The sequence below is a fragment of the Malania oleifera genome, chromosome 1 (genome assembly GCF_029873635.1).
Source record: "Malania oleifera isolate guangnan ecotype guangnan chromosome 1, ASM2987363v1, whole genome shotgun sequence".
Classification (NCBI taxonomy): domain Eukaryota; kingdom Viridiplantae; phylum Streptophyta; class Magnoliopsida; order Santalales; family Ximeniaceae; genus Malania; species Malania oleifera.
Window position 1 is genome coordinate 148611329 of NC_080417.1, and position 21403 is coordinate 148632731.

At 34.5% G+C, this 21403-nt stretch overlaps 1 protein-coding gene across 1 annotated transcript; it reads left to right on the forward strand.

The window, feature by feature from the left end:
* Window positions 1-14839: 14839 nt before the first annotated feature.
* Window positions 14840-16066, forward strand: LOC131149690 (uncharacterized). The gene is made up of 2 exons (XM_058100374.1): window positions 14840-15225; window positions 15472-16066. The coding sequence occupies exons 1-2, from the start codon at window positions 14840-14842 to the stop codon at window positions 16064-16066; spliced, it is 981 nt and encodes a 326-aa protein (XP_057956357.1).
* The last annotated feature ends 5337 nt before the right edge of the window (window positions 16067-21403 follow it).

Sequence of the window (21403 nt, forward strand, 5' to 3'; positions counted from 1 at the left end):
AATAGAAAATGTAATTAATTTTTTTTTCAAATAAATAAGATTATGTTACATCCCAAATCCAAAATATGCTTCTTTAATTTTTATTTTGAGTTTTTTCTTCTAAAAATGTATAAATTTAGATATATAAAAAAGAGAAGAAAGGTGTCTTTATCTCTTAATAAGAAAGGAAATTAAAGCTCATTTTGGGAAGGAACAATTGATTGTAATTTGTTGATGTGCCAGTTTAAAGGTTGTCGACATTTAATTGGTTTAGTATATACATGGTTTGGAAAAGCCGGTCTACCTAATGATTTCTCCATTATTAAGTAGTCTAGTAGTATAATTATAATTATACTAACAAATAAAGCATAATTAAATTAGACTAACAATGACACTAAATATGTATGATTTGAATAAAAAGACTCTAAAAATTTACCGTCTTCAATGACAATGTTAAATGTAATAATGTTTGTAAATGTTTGCACACAATTTTTTTTCACTTGTATTCTTTTTGTAGACACCTCATTTTATTCAAAACTTATAAACATAATTGTTAATTCAATAAAATAAAATAAAAATACAGGAAACAAATATAGAAAAATGAAAACAGAAAATGAAATTTTTACATTGAAAATAAAAAAATATACAAAAAATGAAATAAAAATGAAATAAAAATGGTGCGCAAGTATCTTCAACTTCAAACCTGTAAGCACAAAAGGAATATATGCAATTAGACATGTGAAAATTGTAAATTAAAACATATGAGTCAATTTAAATCAAATTTGATTGATCTAGTCAATGTTAAATTGAGTAATCCCCCGAACCTATAAATAGTAGGGTTTTGAGGGAAGGAACATACATTGACAAACAAAGATAGAAAAGGAATAACGGAATTATTTTATTGAAAATTTGAGAAAGAGTTGTGAGAAGAAAATATGAGAATCTGAGTGATTGAGATTGGGGAGTAAAGAGAAATAGAAGAACAAGAGGTTTTGGATTGTAGAAGTTTTGCGAAAAAAAAAGATTCTTGAGGATGGGGCAAAAGGAGTAGAAGATTGCAAAGTGGAGAATTCAATAACAGAGGTAGGTACTTGTGCTTAATTTTAATTCAATTTTTGGCAATGTTGAATTTTGATTATATAATTAGAATTTAAATTCAAACCTAACAGCAATCAATAATTTTTCCAAAATATACCAAACAGGATTCGGGAATTTGACTCGAATTTCGAATACCTAGACTTGAGTGTTGACCTATGTGATGACCCAAAAAATATATATATATATATATATATATAATTAAAGTACAATAATAATAAAATAATAAAAATGGTCATTAAGTTAATATCAATACAGAAGTGTTTTTCTGTAGGATCCTTAATTCCATGTTTGATGCCTAAGAAAGACCTTGTCTAAGCGAGTGCTCAGAGACCATTGCGGCTCAGTCGCTCCCTAGAGGTCGACCTGGTCAAAATGGAATTTCATAAGATAAACAGGATAGACACTATTTGTATACGTAAATAAGTATATATACATAAAATAGTGTTTTGACAGACATATTTGTAGAAATACATAATAAGATGATAATAATATAGGTATCATATATGGGGTCCACATAAGTCCCGGAGCCACAAGACACTGTTTATATACGTAAATAAGTACATAAAATAATATTTTGACTGATATAATTTGTAGAAATATATGATAAAATAATAATAATATACGTATCCTATGCGGGGCCCACAAGACTGTGTGGGACTCACATGAGTCCCGAAGCCATATGGAGGTTTACACGAGTCTCAAAGTTATGTAGGATGCATAAAATCATATAAGAGTTATTCGAGTTACGTAGGATCCATTCGAGTCTCGAAGTTATGTGGGGCCCACATGAGTTTTCAAAATTTAAATTTAATTCTTGTTCAAAAATAAATAATAAAATAAATAAATACTAAAAATAGTTTAAAAGTAATAACAATGATATTAATAATAATAATAATAATAATGATTAAAAAATAATAAAATAATTAATTAACTAATTGATTAATTAATTAGGTAAGTGATTAATTAAAAATTTATTTAATAGGAATGGTGGCAAGCACTCCCACATGGCCTCCATTCCCATCCCATACTCAACCCATACCTTACCCATCCCTTGTCCATTCTTTAATTTTTAAAAATTATAATTTCACCCATCTCCCCACACTTTTATAAATTTCATTTCTTCCCCAAAATTTTCCTATAAATAGGGAGCTCTCAACCTTCATTTTTCACAACAATTTTCCAAGGAAGAGAAGGATTAGTGAGTGAAAGAATTTGTGGTGGAGAGAGAATTTTGAGTAAGTTCTCACTCACCCACTCTTTCCGATCTCATTACTTAAAGATAGTTTTTGTGTTCGTAGCACACGGTAAAAGAAGTAGATAAGTAAATTTTGATTATGTTAGTTTTTTTTATTTAAAATTTATACCCAAGTTTATTTTATAAGTAAATTTCAATTATATTAATTAGTTCCACAAAATTTTCATAAGTTTATTTTTATGCATATTTAATTATACCCGTTCTATCTTTAATATACTTACATCTATTTTTGGGTTAAGAAATGTTCTAATCCCCTCGGGTAAATTTTCAGTATTTTTTTTAATTCAAAAATAAAATTATATATATTTTTAACACAAAAATTGTGTGGCATGAGTTTATTTTTACATTGCATTTTTTTATGAAAATATGAGTAAAGATGAGATTCTTACGATATTATTTTAAATTGCATAAATTATAATAAGATGATTTTAAAACCCCTTATGGCAACGAAAGTTCAAAGTTACAAATGCTCGGTACCGCAGCTTAAAGTTTATACGGATCAGAGTGCACCCACACTGTTTACAGAGTGGTTATTTATGTTAGTGGATTTCTCCTGAGTGCACACCTGGTTCCGGACCAGGACTTAATAAGGAAAATCTCACTTAAAGTTTACGTACGTTGATTTAGTTTGGTCGGCCAGCCAGCTAAGTCCAGTCTTCAAACCGCATAACCCAGTCATGGGTAAACATGACTTACGGCAAATAGGCCTAAGGGTGGATTTTTATAATATATGTTTATACATATTTAATTACGTATACAAAGTTACTAATGATTTGAAAAAAAGTATAAGTTTAAGTGAAAATGATCATTTTAGTGCTTAAATGACGATATAAGGAAAACGTATAAGGAAAAGTATATGTATGTTTATCATTAAATATTTTTACAGTTTTAAAGTTAAAAGTTTAATTTAACAGTTATAGTATATAATTATAAAATTTTACTGTTGTAATTAATGACAAAAGTTTTATGTAGAAATTTTTAAATTTATATTTATTCTAAAAGAAATTTTGAAGTTATAGTATTAAATATTATTTTTACGAAATTTTTAAAAAACTCATTTGGCCACACACTAATAATAATCTTATTTACTTACTGAGCGTCGTCTCATTCCAATCATATTTTTATTTTAGATAACTCTGAAGGGCATGTTGGAAATCAGGCTTAACAAGCATGCGGGTGGGGATTAGAAAAATAAAGATTGATTAGAAATATTAGTATGATTTCAGATATTTATGTTTGTGTAATTTTCTTCTTTTGAAATAAATGATTGTAATATGGATAATTAGCGCTCTAGTTTAATAACAATTGAGTTTATTTTGCTTCCGCTGTAAATCAGTAGTAAAAAGTTAATATCCCAGGCCCCTCGAGGTCGGGGTGTTACAATCTAGATCTGAACACACATACCCAATTACCCTAGATTTAAACACCCATACTCCATTACCCTATATCCAAATACCTATATCTGAACACTTCTAGATTCGATCAAAAGACCCTGGTCAAATTGACTGGGCCTAGGTCCATTGACCCAAACCTGAATGACCAGACTCGAGACCTAGGTCAACTGATTCTTTTACCTTAACTTAAGCCCAATTTAATTCAACCCGTTACCCTAACTTAGCTCCAGCCCGTTAGCTAAGACCCAAACTTTGCCTAATTTATAATAAATCCTACTTAAGCCCAAAACACATGAGGCTCAATTGGGCTAAGCCCAACCTAAATTAATCTCTAAACCCAAACCCTGAAAATGAGCCTAAACCCTAACTTGACCATTAACTATAGGTTATTCGATTTTGGAGCCTAGGTTAAGCCATCCGATAACTTAAACTTGTTTGGACCGTAGGAATTTGCTAGAAAACTCAAGAAAACAACTAGAAAATCCAAAGAAAATAAAAGATAAGGAACTAAAGAAAATAACAAAAGGAAAGGAGGATCTTATCTTCGAAATAATTGATCCAAGCTTGAATTTGAAAGTAAAGAGCTCGAAGCTCTCTGCTCATGTTTCCATTATGATCAAAATTTGCAAAATGAGAAAAAAAAAGCGTGAGAATGTGAAAGAGGATAGAAAACAAGATAGAAATGTGAGAGAGAGAGAGAGAGAGAGAGAGAGAGAGAGAGAGAGAGAGAATTCGAAAAGCTAAAGAAGGAAAGAGAATAGATTGAAGAGAGAAGAAGATAGTGAGATAAAGAAGAAGAGAGAGAGAGCTGCGAGAAATCAAAAGAGAACGAAGAAGAGAACAGAGAGAGGGAAGAGAGAGAGAAAGAAGAAAAGAAAGATTCAAAGAATGGGAAGGGGAGAGAGAGAGAGAGCAGAGAGAATAGAAAAGAAAAGAGGAGAGAAACTTTTTTTAATATTTTAAAAAATTAATACAAAATATTAGTGGGACACGTGTAACTATACGAACAGTGACACGTGACGCGTCAAGGAACCTACGTTTAGGAGCGACGTGGTGCGATCTTAGTCATCAGATGTGTTCTCTAAACAGTCAGATCATTGCCACGTCATTGATTTGTGCGAAATTCCCTAAACCTATTGGATTCTGCCACATGGTAAATGATGTCATGCTAGCATCACCCTACTATAGTAAATAAAAAAATATAAAATGAAATTAAAAAATCAACATCACGTATCGCCATCGTTAGATGACATGTGGCAGCCCTTCTTTAACTAGGTCAACTCGATTTAGCCCAGTCAACATTAACCTGGTTTAGACCGGTGAAGCCAGTCTAATTCGTTTCAAACTGTTGGTTAATCTCTTTAATTTAAAATTTATTTTTAATTTTTAAAATTTTGAAAAATAATTAAAAATCATAAAAAATATTTTAAAAATTAGAAAAAGAAAAGGAAAATTATTTGAGTTCTTTTGACCTAGATGACAAAAAAAATGAAAAATAAAAAATACCAAAATAAATAAGAATAAGAAAAAGTCTTTAAAAATTCCAAAAAATTGTAGGAAAATATTAAATTGTTTTTAGAAAATTCTTAAAAATTTTTTGGAAAACTTAGGAATGTTTTAAAGACTCTTTTTACTCAAATTTGATAAACTTTTTGAGTATTATCAGATCTCATCTATATTAATTCTGAGGGGCGTTTATCTAATAAAATCCCCTCATTTGGAAGTATTATTAGACATTCATAAATCATATTTTATTACATATTTTCTTTTTGAATTTTAAATATTTATTTATTTATTTATTTTAATGAGTTAATTAAAAACCATTAGATTCAGCGATACTTCATGGTTAAGTACCGTTTGTAGAACGAATGTGTAGGGCATGCTAATACTTTCCCCTCGCATAACTGAACTCTCGGTTTCAATTATAGTAAATACAGATTGAGACTACTGGTTCATTGGCCTTAGAATTAGTTTAGAAACCAATCAACAAGTAGTAATTAGGTGAACTAATCACACTTAAGAAAATAACAGGTTTCTAGCGATTCCATTAAATTTTTAATATAATTATTTCTTGTCATTTCGGATCCTTCTTTGGGACGTTACGATGCTCTTAACATTTTACATATCACAAGAAGTGAATTGCATTTATGATCATCTTTAGTGTGTGTTTTACTTTGTCATTGGTCTTAATTAATTTTCTTCTAACTTTTTACTCCCCCTCACCCCCAACCCAAAAAAAAAAAAAGGGTTTGACAACTTCATGTTTTATAATTCTTTATATTTCTTTTTTGATATGAGCTTCTTACCTTACGCATACATGGTTGGTATTAATCATCAAACTTTAACCCCCATGCCTAGTGGTAAAAAATGTCAATATATTATTTGTTGGCACCCTATTTTATCCAGGGGCCAAATATAATAAAAAAAGACATATTCTGTTTTTATACAATTACAGCAGCAGAAAAATAATAAAGAAAGAAAATACAGTAGAAAATATATAAAAAAAAAATTAAGTACAATACAATAGAAATAAATATAAACAAAAAGGTGGTTGGCTGTTAAAATTAAATAAGGTGTTGGTAGATTAGCAATAAAAATGTGGTTGGATGTTGAGAGATTGACAATAAATAGGTGGTTGGATGGTTGAATTTAAATATCATGATCAATGCATTCAAGCCTATAAATAAAAACTCTTGAAGAGAAGATAAGAAAAGGAGAAAAAAGAGAGCTTTGTGCATCTTGGAGACAGTTAAGAAAGAGTAAGGGAGAGAAGAAAACTGTTTGCTAAAAATTAAGGATTAGAGGTGCCTACGTAGTCAGCTTGATCTTGACAATCGGATGGTGATTTCTCGTCTAATTGAGCTGAAATTTTGAATGATTGTTCATAAATCATTTTTTATTCATTCTTGTCGTTCAAATTGCCATTTGGAGCTTTGTAACTTTGGTTTTGTGGTTTGGATAGCAGCCCCATTGCAACAGCCGCTTTAAGATTGGAGGTGCCTGCATAATCATATTGATCTAGACAATCAGATGGTGATTATCGTCCAATTGAGTTGAAATTTTTACAGATTGTCTGTGACTCATCTTTTTACTTTCTGATCAATCGGATTGTCATTTGAAGCTTTGTACCTTTAGTTTTGTGGCTTAGACTATAGGGACCCCATTGCAGCAGTAGCTTCAGGTAAGGAAAAATATTTTAAAATCTCAATAAATTTTAAATTTTTTTTGAAAAATTCCAAAAAATTTATACAAAAAGTTTAAAAAATTAGGGGATGTTTTAAAGATGATTTTGCTTAAAATTTGTTGATTGTGTTTGTTTTTGTGTGTGTGCATCCCTATGATTTAGAAAAGGGCAATGAGGTATTTTACACCTCAATTGTATTAGTTCTGAAGAGGGTTTATTTAATAAGATCCTTTCGTTTGGAGGTCTTATTAGATCTGTTAGCCTTAGTAACTACATAATTATATTTGATGTATTTTAATGATATTAACCTATTTACAGTTCCAAGTGTATCCTATTTTTGCAAACCATGTTTAGTACAGGTACAAGTGACAAATGCATGAAAGTACTGGATCAAAGGCAAAGATCATACCGAGCAGACATTCGAGTGACAAAGATTAAGAGGACACTCAATCGGAAGAGTTCAAGCACATACCAATGGAAGCTAATATAGAAACATATGTAATGGGAAGTGTTTAAGGTATTATTTGTTGTAACTCTTGTAGTTCTGTTTCATACATGTTTATTGAGTAAGAGTTGAGCAAATTGCATATGCATACTAGGACATAAGAGTATATAGAATATCACCAAATCATAAGTTCAGTACTTATGAGTTTTCAAAGTCAAAACAAGAGTTTTATAAAAATATCCTTTACTCAAATGTATTTTTATATGGGACAAGTTTTAAATCATGTTAGTGTTATAATCTTTTAGAAAACTTGATCTTGGTTGGGTTTAAAGCCTCATTTATGCACCTTTCGAATTTCCCGAATACCCTTCAGTATTTGGAGCATAACTTTTTTTAAAAGGCTCCAAAAGGGGCAATCTTGGTATCTATGAAAAGTTAAGAAAAAATCCCCCAACTTTCATGTTGAAGACTTTCATAGATGAGAAAGGAAAACCAGTCGACAATTTGGGGTAAATAGTCGACGGTTTCAGGCAGAATGTGCCCCAGATGAAATAGTCAACGGTTTGTGTCGAGATTAAAGCCCCAACGGCTATAAACGGCTAGTTTCTAAAGTAAACAATTATATTAAATGACCAACGGCCATAAAACGGCTAGTACTCTACTTTGCCTATAAATACAAGGCCAAAGACTTGTTTTAAACATTGATTTAGTAATATACATTTAGTGAAAATCATTTGCAAGCACTTTGCACTTCTTAGTTCATCATTCAAGTGCTCGCTATCTCTTTTGCTCTCTAATCTTTATTTTGATTCATTACTTGGAGAGATTAGTGTGAGGTTTTCTTTGTATTGTAATATCGGCTCATTTGAGGAGCATTATTGGGTGCTACATCTTTGTAATTCATTGTCAAATTGTAAGGGTTCTTTGTGAACCAAGTGGTAAGGGATTGGTTCCCTTGGAAAGGCTCTTTGTGAGCGTAAAGGAATTTGTTCCCGTAAGAAGGCTCTTGGTGTAATAAGGGATTTATTCCCTCGTGGTGTAAAGAATTCTCTGCCAATGAAGGAGGTCGTGATAGTGGATTGAGAATCTCAAGGCGTGGACGTAGGTAAGAGGCCGAACTACGTTAAAATCATTTGTTAAGCTTTTCTTCCCTAAATTTTTTAATTTATATCTTGTGCTTGATTTATATCATTTACATTGTGATATAATTACTTACATCTTGCCAAGATATTATATTTTGTAGAGAAAAACACAAATACGCAAAAGAGTCCATTTACCCCCCTCTAGACTCTACTTAGGGCCAACAGGTCTTATTAGACATTCTTAAATCGTATTGAGGTTTTTAACCTCTTGTTAATTTTGTTCATTTATTTAGTTATTTATTATTTTATCTGTTTGTTTTAAAAGGAGTTAATTAAATGTTATTAAATTTTATTTAGGGATAATTCATACTTAATTAGGTATCGTTCGTAGAACGGGTGTGTAGGGGGTGCTGATACCTTCTCTTCGCATAATTGAACTATCGATCCTAATTTTGGTATGGTGTGTTAAAATTTCAATTTCAATTTTAAAATTGAAAAGATATAGAAACCAACGCCAAAAAATACTAAATTTGAATTTATGGAATGGTGTGTTAGCTAGGAGTTTACCATTGCAAAAACACTTTATTTTAAATATTTATTAGCTATGTTTGTGTTATATATATAAAAAGTATTAAAGCGACCATGTTAAAACAAGCGATGGTAATTTGCTATAAAATGACTTACAAACTTTGATTACGAGTTTACAACTTGAGTTTCTCAAGGTGTTTGAGATTGTTTGTATTGGAAAAACTTCGATTAGTAGAGTTTGAGTAAATTATTAGGTAGATTAAGTCTATCACATCATCCATAGACTAATCCAATTAAATGGTGACAACTCCTAAGTAAATCATATAAGAAAATCGTAATTATTATTCATTTTTCATAATAAATCTTCATCTTCTTAATTTCTTATTTAAGAAATTAATGCATCTTTAAATTTTTACCTTCTATGAAATTAATCTTATACATTTTTAAAAGGAAAAGAACATTGAAAATTGAAAAAAAAAAAATGAGTTCAAGACATAACATGATCTTATTTACGGGGGAAAAAAAATTAAATTACCAAGTAGAATAGATTTAAATTTGAGAGTATATATATACCTAAATATATATATATATATATATATATATATATATAAAAAGTTGAAATATAAGTAAATTATAATTTTTTTTAAAACTCTTTGTAATATATCTTGTGATTTTCTTGATGAATTATCATAAATGTGTTAAGAAGGGAAAAATAATGTTTTTATCCCTTTAGTTTGGTGCTGTCTAGGTGGACACAAAGGGCTTGCCCAAATAGAAATGAATCATTAATAAAATTTAAAAAATAAATAAAACGGTATAAATAATATATATATATATATATATATATATCCTAATAAGGAATTATTAGAAAAAGGTATTTTTAAAATATGTATTATATATATCATTTTATTTTCATAATTATTAGGAAAATATATATATTTTTTATCATTTAATTGTAGTGTTATTATGATGTGACACATCTTAAAGAATTAAGAAACAAACTTTTATAATCATTTTATATTTTAGGACAACTTTATATTCTTCTTTTTTCTTCGAGCAAGTATATATACTCTCAATTTTAGATCTATGGTGGTAGAAAATGTAATTTATTTTTTTTATTTTCTTTAAGTAAATAAGGGTGCTAGCCTTATTGGTTACAATAATATATTTAATGTGTTTTGATGATATTAACCAATTTGTGCGTTCCTAGTGTTTTTCCTATATTTGCAGTTGTGGTTAGTAGAGGTACAAGTGGCAAATGCTTGAAGTACCGAGTGAGAGGCAAAGATCGGACCAAGTATGTGTCAAGAAGGAAAGATCAAATGGACACATACCCAGAAGGACTCAAGCACAACCATATGTTTTATAATCGTTGAATTATTTGTAATAAAAGTTGTGTGAGTGGTAGGTTCAATTTGTAACTCTTGCGTTTTGTTTATGCATGATTTATGAACAAAAGTTGAGCAATGCACATGCATATTAGGACACATGAGTTTATAGGATTGCACTAAAATCATAAACACAAATTCAATTTTCATGGTTTTCAAAATTAAACTTTAAAGAGTTTGTTAAATGAATCCTAAACTCAAACATGGTTTTCAAATGAACAAGTTTTTAACATCTTGGTTTTACAAACATTTTCATACGAGGTCCCAAATGTGCCAAAACGAGTCTTATGTCTTAAGGGTGCAAATAAAGTAAAGTATATTTTCAATAAAGGACATATTAGGCATATAAGATATCGAAACGAGTTTTCAAATATGTTTTCATTATCAAGATATCTTATATTCAGGAGAAAACTCACTTGGACAACTTTTAACCTTCATTAGGCTTAATATATTTCATATAATTTTGTTCAAGAATGTTTAAGTCATTAAAAGGTTTTTTGACAAGGAAAAACAAAACAATCATCACTAACGTAATGCAACCTTGAGTCCTAAATACTTTTTGGTATTTAGGGCACAACTTTTGCTAGAAAAGTTAAAAAATGACGAACTTGGTGTCCTTGGAAAGCTAAGACAAAATTTCATAACTTTCATGTTGATAACTTTTTCTGATTTAGGGAACTCATCGACAAAAATAGGGGATTCGTCAACAAGTGGTAGTGTGTGACTAGTCGATGAGAGCAAGGACTCGTCGACAAGTCCAACAGGCAAAACCGCTCCAACGAGCAGAAAACGACTAGTTTACCAAATAAAATAGTTTTTCTTCCTCCCAATGGCTAGTTAACTGCTCCTTTGGATCTTGGGCTATAAATACAAGCTATTAGACTTGTATTAACATGGTTTTGAGCATTGTTGATCATATTTGTGAAAAATATCATTTTATCCAAAACCTAAGCACTTTCCACTTGGCATTTTAGTTATTCTTCACAAGTGTTCAATCCTCTCTTGCTCACTTATCTTGTAAGATTCATTCCTTGAGATAATAGAGTGAGGATTTGGTTGTATTTCATATTGGCTCATTTAAGGAGCATTAATTTGTATTTCCAATCTATTGTAAGGTTCTTTGTGAACCATTGTTGTAAGGTTCTTTGTGAACCGAAGTGAAAGCTCTTGGTGAGTGTGGGAGGGATTTGTTCCCAAGTGTAGGGATTTGTTCTCGAGTTGTAAGGCTTCTTCGCCGGTGAAGGAGTATCCTTAGTAGATTGTGGAATCCTTGACTTGGTGCTAAACCGTGGACGTAGGCTTGATGCTGAACCACGTAAAAATATTGGTGTTGTTCTTTCTCTCTCTTACACTCTTTATTTTATATCTTGTGCATGATTTATATTTATATTGCAATATAATTTCTTGTATCTTGCCAAGAATTTTTATTTTGTAGAAAAATACATATTCCGCGAAAAGAGTCTATTCACCCCCTCTTTAGACTATATACTCCTGGCAGGGACGTTTAACAAAGGGTATGGTATGTCTTGAACTCATAATGTTTTTTTTTTCTTATTTTTTACTTTTTAATGTGATTTTTTATTTTAAAAAATATATAGATTTAAATACATGAAAAAGGCATGAAACGACATTTATCTCCTAAACAAGAAAGGAATGAGGACTTATTTTGAGAGGTAACAGTTGAATATGATTTACTTATGTGTCTATTTAATAGTTGTCATTATTTAATTAGATTACTCTATTCCTAACGTGGTAGACCCGATCTATCCAATAATTTCTCCAAAAGTCTACCCCTCTATCATTCTCCATTTAATATCTCCATATTATCTCACGTGGAAAGTTGTAGTCCCCAAAACTTGAACTGTAACCATCTAATCAAAACAATCTTGAGTTTACCACCCGAGTCATCCTATGGATCAAGTTCAAGTTTTTAAATTACCTAATATCATTTGTATCGAAAGATATCTTCATTGAGTAGATTTGGAATTCCTCAAGTCGCTAAATAGTGTCTCTATTATGAAAGGGTGCAGACATTGATTTTAGTCCAATAGTACATATACAAAATCTATTAAGCAATAAAATAAAATAAAAACACACGCACACACGTGCACACACACACACAAAGAGTGGTCTAATTGGAATTGGGTTAAGCAGTATTCGGAAGAAATCCAATTAAACGACCGTAATCGATTGGTTTGGTTAATTCAGTTAATTTGTTCAATTCGATACAAAAATAATGAAACTTTGGTAATTTGGTTTTGGTTCGGTAGGAGGATTTCAAAATTTCAATTAACGAATTACCTGATTTATAATGTGAAACATAAATAATATAAAATATTAAAAATATGGTGTATGTTATATACTATAATAACCATACCATCCATAGTTTTCACTTTTTTTTTTATTAACGTGGGGACTCCTGCCACCAATGAGCCCTTCGAACCCCCCGGTGTGAAACCAACACCCACGGGGCGATGACCTTCCCCCTGGTTTGCCACCCTTGTACATCGGATGCGGTCATAGGTAATCACAACCTAGGTTAGACGTTCGACTAACTTGCCTCCCAAGACACATTTCAGGACACTCTCATTAAGAGTCTACACCAAGTGCATCTATCAAGATTTGAATTCGTGATGCTCCTACTTGATTGTCTAACTCCTTTTCACTGCGCCAATGCCCTGAAAGTATAGTTTTCACTTCTTGATAGTGTTGAAAAATGAAAAGCAAGCTCTAAGGTGAAAGCTCTTCCCTTGTGCCTCTTGGCTCTCATCCTCTCATAGGTAGTCGCCACTCGCCATATTGAGCATAATTTGCAGAATCGCAGGCTTCGCAGCTACCTCAGTGCCTAACCTAGTCATCGTCACACCTCAGCCGCTCGGCGACCTAGCACTCTCACAATCGTAGGCAACTATTGTCCGCTTATCGTAAATTGCAAAAGCTCGCATCCTAGTCGCTCGCATCGTCGCACCCCACCTCTTGCACTTGCCTCTCGTACTTGTATATGCAATTGTCGACCAAAGCCTTCTAGGTTGTAGGCAGTTGCAGCCCGTAGATGAGGTGAGATTCGGAAATGGGATGAGTGGGCATATGTATGGATGTGTTCTGTAATTGGGATTTTGGGAATGAAATACTCCAAATGCATGTTTTTCTTGATTGGAAAATGAGTTGGGGATATTGGAGATTGGGAATGAAATGCATGTTGCTTAATTGCCAATTAATTGGTAACTTAGGTAGTGTTTTGACTTCTTTTTGTCATTTAAGTTATGAAAATTAGCTTACAAGAAAGAAAGAAAGAACAAAAGAATGAATGTGTAATGATATGCCTAAAATAAACTAGCCAATAAGAGCAAGTCAACACCTAGCCCGCGCCTCCCCCCCGGGTTAAACATTCTAACGAGAGCAATCAACTCCAACCCAATAAAGAGGAGGAGAGATCCACGCCAATGGCTTAAATAGTCTAGTGATGGGTGCAAACACTTTATGACCTGGGAGCGATTTACGCTCTTACGCAATAAAGACGAATCAACCGAGGGTCAACTCGAGCCCCTATAAGAAGGGATGTGGGGAAGAAGCCAAGGTAAGTCATTCAACTTATTCTACTATTGCATTCAGCCTTTACAGAGCATCCCTCTCACTTAGGCATCGAAGTGATCCCCCGGAGTACACCATGGGTCCTCCAAGTCCTTTTGTTTCCATCTTTTTCAGGCCCCCCGGAGATCAGGAGCAGCCTTATCGGTCATCACTGATTTTATCCTGCAACAGTTGGCGCCGTCTGTGGGGAACGCTCTATAGAGGCACTCATCCTGCTCCACCTCCGCCTTTAAAAAAAAAAATGTCAACCTCACACGGCTCTAGCTCTGGCCCCGATGGAAAAGAGTCAGCCCAGTCAACCCACTTTACACCCACACAACCTTTAGGAGTCAGCAGGTAGGAGTTCCTCGCCTTTTAGAAGAAAATGGAGGACATGCTCAACTTGCTCTTACACCAAAAGAGTCAGGAAGGGTGCGCCCCACTTCAACAATGGGTGAGTCCGGATCCACCTCGAAAAACAGATGAACTAAAGGAGAGCGAGGAGAAAACTTTCCCCACTAAAAAGGTAGAAGACGTGAATAGCGTAGACATCAACCAACAAAAAAGATCCTCGGAGTTGGAGGAGAGGATAAAAAAGATAGAGCAGATAGGAAAAATGAGGAAAGAGGGCAAGACCAACCTCCTCTATGGGGAAGCGTCTCCACGATCCTTGGAGCCACCCTTCACAAGAGAAGTGATGGAGGTCCCACTGCTGAGCAGATTCAAGATGTCCACCTTTGAGAGGTATGAGGGTCTCTCCGATCCAATCAACCACTTGGATACCTTCGGGGTGCTGATGCAGCTGCAAGGCGCTCCTGATGCCATTATGTGCTGAGCCTTTGCAGCAACCCTCAAGGGTAGCACTAGAGATTGGTACCGAACCCTGCGACTTGGATTAATTGGCTCCTTCTCAGAGATGGAACAACTATTCATCGACCACTTCCTAAGTAATCGGAGGATTGTCAAAACAACAGCCCACCTAATGAGCATAGTCCAGGGAGAGAGGGAGACACTAAAGAAATTCATGCATCGCTTCAACGCCGCAACCCTGGAGATCCGCAATCTAGACATGGGGTTAGCATTGGCAGCCCTAACTACAGCTCTCCAACCTGGAAGCTTCCTGTACTCGCTAAGAAAAAACCCACCGATGGATATGGGGGAGTTGATGGCCCGAGCGCAAAAGTACATCAACTTGGAAGAGATGATGGACACCAGGGGAAGTCGCATTGAGTTGAAGAAGAAAGGGAATAGCCGGAAGATGGGCGAATCCTCCAAATCCGCGAAGAGACATGAGGCCACTACGTTGCTCGCCAACCCTAAGATGAGACGATAGTCCAGTAAGTTCTCCACCTATACACCCCTAAATATACCGCATTTTGAAGTACTGATGCAGATAAGAAAGAAAGATTATGTCCCGTGGCCCGAACCCATGCGAACTCCTGTGCATAAATGAAACATGTCTAAGTTTTGCCAATTCCACAAGGATCACAGGCACAACACAGAGGAATGCATTTAGCTGAGAAATGAAATTGAAGCCCTAATAAAAAGGGGATACCTATCAAGGTTTATCAAGAAGGAAGATCCGTCAAGGGAACCTCACGAACAAAGGAGACCCAACGCAAACGATAAGGACGAACAATTCACAGGGGAGATTGCAGTGATCTTCGGAGAATCTGCTAGTGGAGGAGACAGCAGAGGCACACGCAAAAGGTACGCTAAACAGGTGCTCTTAGTGGAGAAAGGGAAACCAAATAGAAAAAGAAGCAGACAAGGGGAAGATATCATCTTCGACAGCCGAGACGAAGAAGGGGTACAACAACCACACAATGACGCACTGGTACTCTCCTTATTGGTGGCAAACTACAAATTCAGGCACGTATTAATAGATAATGGGAGCTCGAAAAACATTATGTTCTGGTCAGTAGTGGAAGGGATGAAAATTGGAAAGGAAAGACTCAAACCAATTGCAACCCCCTTGGTTGGGTTTGGTGGAGATGTGGTTCATCCTGTAGGGACAATCATACTACCTGTGACAATGGGAACAACCCCACAGCAAGTTAGTTCATTGACAGAGTTCTTGGTGGTTGATTGGCCCTCAGTATACAATATCATATTAGGTCGCCTTTTGCTTAATGCAGTCTGAGCTATAATATCAACGTACCACCTTAAGATGAAATTCCCCACATTGCACGGTACGAGGGTGGTCAGGGGAGATCAAGCAATAGCTCAGAACTGCTACATTATGGCCCTCGAAGGAAAAATGGAGGCAAGAGAAACCCTAACCATGGAAGATCTAGAAGTAAGGGGGGAATATCCTCAAATCAGCACAGTAGATGAAGATATTGCTCATCTCTAAATAGCCACTAGGAGAGATTTGTGCGGATCGGGAGTCGCCTACTTGACACCCTAAGAGCAGAGCTAAGCCAGCTACTGAACAAATTCACGGACGTGTTCACTTGGTCTGCTGACGATATTCCAGGTATTGATCCTGCCATCATAGAACATAGGTTGTAGGTGGACCCAAACCACTGACCTGTGAAGTAGAAGAAAAGGAGTTTCACGATGGAGCGAATTAAGGTAATTGATGAGGAGGTAACAAAGCTGATGCAAGCCAACTTCATCAGGGAGGTGAACTACCCAGAGTTGCTAAGCAATGTGGTCCTAGTAAGGAAGCCTAATGAAAATGGTGCACCTGCATAGACTTCACAGATCTAAATAAGGCATGTCTGAAGGATAGCTTCCCTCTCCCTCAAATCGATCAACTGGTAGATTCAACTTCTGGGCACAAACTTCTCAGCTTTATGGACGCGTACTCGGGATACAATCAAATCCCTATGCATCAGGCTGATGAAGAGAAAACGTCTTTCATCACTGAAACGGGGTTGTACTGTTATCGAGTGATGCCCTTCGGATTAAAAAATGCAGGAGCCACGTACCAAAGGTTGGTGAACAAAATATTTAAAGATCAGCTCAGTAAAACTATGGAGGCATATGTAGACGACATGCTGGTAAAAAGCTTAAAAGCAGAGAAGCATTGCGAAGACCTGAGAGAGACGTTTGAACTCTTACGCAAGTACCACATGAAGCTAAACCCATCAAAATGCGTGTTCGGTGTTTCGGCAGGAAAGTTCCTTGGTTTCATGGTGATGCATCAAGGTATAGAAGCCAGCCTAGACAAAATAAGAACACTGCTGGAAATGGAGGCTCCGCGGACGAAAAAGGAGATCCAAGTCTTAACAGGGAGGATAGCCTCCCTCAGCAGGTTTGTCTCCTGCTTAGGGGACAAAGGCTTACCCTTCTTCAAAGCGCTAAGGAAGAAAGGAGGATTCGAATGGAGGGAGGAACAGAGCAACACCTTCGAACAGCTTAAACAGTACCTCGGCTCCCCACCTTTGTTGAAGAAGGCAAAGACAGGAGAAGATCTATACTTGTACATAGCCTCAATAGCAAATGCGGTCAGCTCAGTTCTAGTCCGAGAAGAAGGCAGGCAGCATCAACCCGTATATTACACTAGTAAGGTGCTGAATGGAGCAGAAAAGAATGTTAGCACGACTGAAAAAGCAGCCTTCTCCATCATCTGTGCTGCACGAAAATTAAGGCCCTACTTTCAGGCTCATAAGATAACTATGCTGACCAACCTACCATTGAGACAGATTCTCCAATGGCCAGAAAGTTCAAGGAGGATGATGAAATGGTCCATTGAATTGGGCGAGTTTGACATACAATACTTGCCAAAGCCTGCGGTCAAGGCCCAGGTACTCACCGATTTCGCAGCAAAAAGACCCCTGAAGTAATGGGAAGATCGGATGTATAGGCGCTGCACGTTGACGGGTCGTCAATCGTAGCCGGAGGAGGTGCATGATTTATCCTCATTGTTGGCCTAACAAGGTCTTTCAATTGGTTTTGGTGATAAAAAACAAAGGATGATTTAACTTGAAAAAGGTTGAGTTTTGGTGTTTCAAGAAATATGGATCAAGTGTGGTTCAAAGCAAAGTTCAAATATAGCCCAACTCAAACAAATTGTTCAAAGAATCTCAAGAGCAAAGAGAACTTAAGCATGAAGGCTTAGGAAACATATTTGTAAGTATTTCAAAAGGAAAAATATCATTTGAAATATATTTTGAAGCTTTTTGAAAGAGATTATAAAGATTTAAGGACCTATTTAAATATATTAAATTAAGTTTTTATAAAGATCATGGGAGAGCAAAATAGTTCTAAAGAAAGACATTTTATAAAATAGATTTTTAATAGTTCAGATGACTGAAGTAGAGACTTCAGATGACTGAACTTTAAGTTCAGACATCTGAATAATTACTTTAGACATTTGAAGATTAAGTGCAGACGTCTGAAGAATTTACAGAACAGACAGAGAGTTTCAGTAGCAAGTTCAGACGTCTGAACTTGCGACTTCAGACATCTGAACCTACGACCTTAGACGTTTGAACCCTGACTTCAGACATCTGACCCTGTATCCAATTCTATTTATCAAAGGTTTCAGGAACTTCAGATGTCTGACCTCGACTCTTCAGACATATGAACACTGTTCAACGGGCAAAAATTTTAAAACTCTTATTTTTAAATTGTAGTCGTTTGAAACCCAAATTTTCTAATATCTCAGGAAACTTTCTAAGGAAACTCTTGGAGCAAGGAAACCTACTTAAAAGCCTATAAATACATGGTTCTTGTGAATCAAAAACTTATCCCAAGCATTAAAATTCTCTCAAAGCTCTCTTGCTCTCAAAATGTCTTTTACTCAATCTCTTGCAAAGCTGAAAGTATTGTTGTTCTGATATTTTGTTCATCAAATCCTGAAGAATTACTGATTTATCATCTGGAGAAAAGGATTTTGGTGAATTCTTTGAAAAGCTTCAAAAGTTTATTTCATTCTTGATATTTTATCTTTTGAAGTACATAGTTTTGATTTGTACTAATTTGCTCTTTGTGTGAGCTTTTCTTGTACACCAGATTTTGATATTTCTCTTGTAGATTTTGAACGATTCCAAGTTGTTGGAACGTTGACCAAACAAGTGCATATTTTTTGGAGAAGGCGGACTCTAGCCTTGACTAAAGGAGTGGTTGTAAACAGGCGTTGTTCCACCCGGTAACGGAACTGCTATAGTGGAATCTTTGGTATTTTGCTAAGGGCGAGGATGTAGGCTGTGTTGAAGTCGTACCTCGTAAAAATCTTGTCTTTCTCTCTATTTTACATACTATACTTGCTGTGTTGTATAATTTTAAAGTGCAGGCTACAAGTTTCAAAGAGAAAGAAACAAAGACTCTCGGTATTTAGAGAGTACGTTTCGATTAACCGTTTTCAGAAACCCAAAAGGGAGTACATTGGTTAATTTGTGGAAATCTTAATCAAAAGAAGCGCATACTAAAAGCTAATTCAAAGAAGGTGATAAACATTCACAGGGAAATCAACAAAAGCAAAATTATCCTTGATTGAGTGATTGAATTATTTTAGCTTTATTGATTGTCTTGTTCATTTAAATTACAAGTATTCTAAAGTGTGCTTATAAATTATCTGTTGTGCTTTCTTTAGTATCTTAAGAAAAAAAATTAAATATCATCAAATTAAAAAGACTCCAATTCACCCCCCCTCTTGGGAAGCTATTCCTAGTTTCAATTGGTATCAGAGCCTAGTAAAAGAAATTCCTAACAAGAAACTATAAAAAGATCTAATGGCAAACATGGGAGTAGCACCCTTTGGTGAAGGCCAATCCTCAACCCGTCCACCAATCTTTTGTGGACACAATTATACATTCTGGAAAAAGAGAATGGAAATATATCTCCAACACATGGATTGGAAAGCTTGGGAAGTAGTTATGGATGGAAATCTTATCCCCACTAAAATAGTTGATGGAAAGCATATTCCAAAAGAAAAGAAAGATATGACTGACCTAGACTATAAAATGCTTCAAATAAATGCAAGTTCTATCAATTTGTTATACTGTGCATTGGATGCTAATGAGTTTAACCGAGTCACGGCCTACAAAACAGCTAAGGAGATTTGGGATAAACTATAAGTAACTTATGAAGGAACCGTTAATGTTAGAGATAATAGGATAGACATGTTAACAAGTGAATACGAAGCATTCAAAATGAATTCAGATGAAACGATATCAAGCATGTACACTAGATTTACTCACATAATAAATTCCTTAAGTGCCTTAGGAAAAACCTATACTACTTATGAAATGATCAGAAAAATTCTAAGAGGTCTACTCTTTATTTGGGAACCAAAGACCACAGCCATCACGGAAGGTAGAAACTTAAAAACTACTTCATTGGATGAACTTATAGGTTCACTTCTCACATATGAAATGGCATTGAAAGAAAGAAATCCTGAACCTAAGCATAAAAAATCCATAGCTCTAAAAGCATCTAGCCATAGCACTAGTGAAGAAGAAAGCGAAACAAATGACTTAGATCAAGATGAGCTGGCTTTCATTACTAAGAGACTAGGAAAATTCTATAGAAGAAATAAAAGGTTTCCTAGAAAGTTTAATAAAAAGAAAACTGAAAAAGGAGAGACAAGTAGAAAAGAAAGTAAAGGTAAGAATGAGCTACCAATTTGTTATCATTGCAAAAAGCCAGGGCATATCAAACTGGATTTTCCATTATTCAAGAAAGACAAGAAGAAAAAGAAGGAAACAATGAAAGCTACTTGGGATGACTCGACCTCTAGCGAAACTGAAATCTAATCAAGTGAACAGGAGATGGCAAATATATGTTTCATGGCAAACAATGAAGAGGTAAATTCTTACTACTCTTCATCTAAATCTCAAAATGAGTCTTGTGATGAGTCATGTGATAGCTTGCCTTCTTATAAGGAATTACAAATTGAATTATTCTCACTACATAAAAGATTTATAAAAGTGTCTAAAAGAAATATAACTTTGAAAGATCAAAATCAAGAACTAGTAAAGCAACTTGAATCATTCAAAGCTATTGAAGAAGAAAGACATATTTACAATAAGTAGCTGGAAGAAGAAATAAAAGAGGAAAAGGATAATGATGCTTCAAATGAAAACTTTACAGAAAATTTGAATCTTCCTAAAGAATGGAAATATGACAAAAATCACCCAAAAGAACAAATGCTTGGTGAAACATCAAAAGGGATAACAACTAGAGCCTCACTAAAAAATATTTGTAATCATTATGCATTTTTGTCCCAAGATGAACCTAAAAATATTGAAGATACTTTAAATGATGATTCTTGGATTATAGCAATGCAAGAGGAAGTAAATCAATTTGAAAGAAGTCAAGTATGGGAACTTATACCAAAACCCAAAGATAAATCAATTATAGGAACTAAATGGGTGTTTAGAAATAAAAAGGATGAAAATGGAGTTGTTATAAGAAATAAAACTAGGCTAGTGGCACAAGGGTATAATCAAGAAGTGGGAATTGATTATGATGAAACTTTTGCACCTGTGGCAAGGATGGAAGCTATTAGGATGCTTTTAGCTTATGC

Excerpts from the sequence above, each read along its gene's own strand:
- LOC131149690 (XM_058100374.1), top strand. The coding sequence starts at position 14,840 with ATGGAACAACTATTCATCGACCACTTCCTAAGTAATCGGAGGATTGTC. Across the intron at positions 15,226-15,471 it reads AAGAGACATGAGGCCACTAC|GGGATACCTATCAAGGTTTA; the intron begins GTTGCTCGCCAA and ends CCTAATAAAAAG.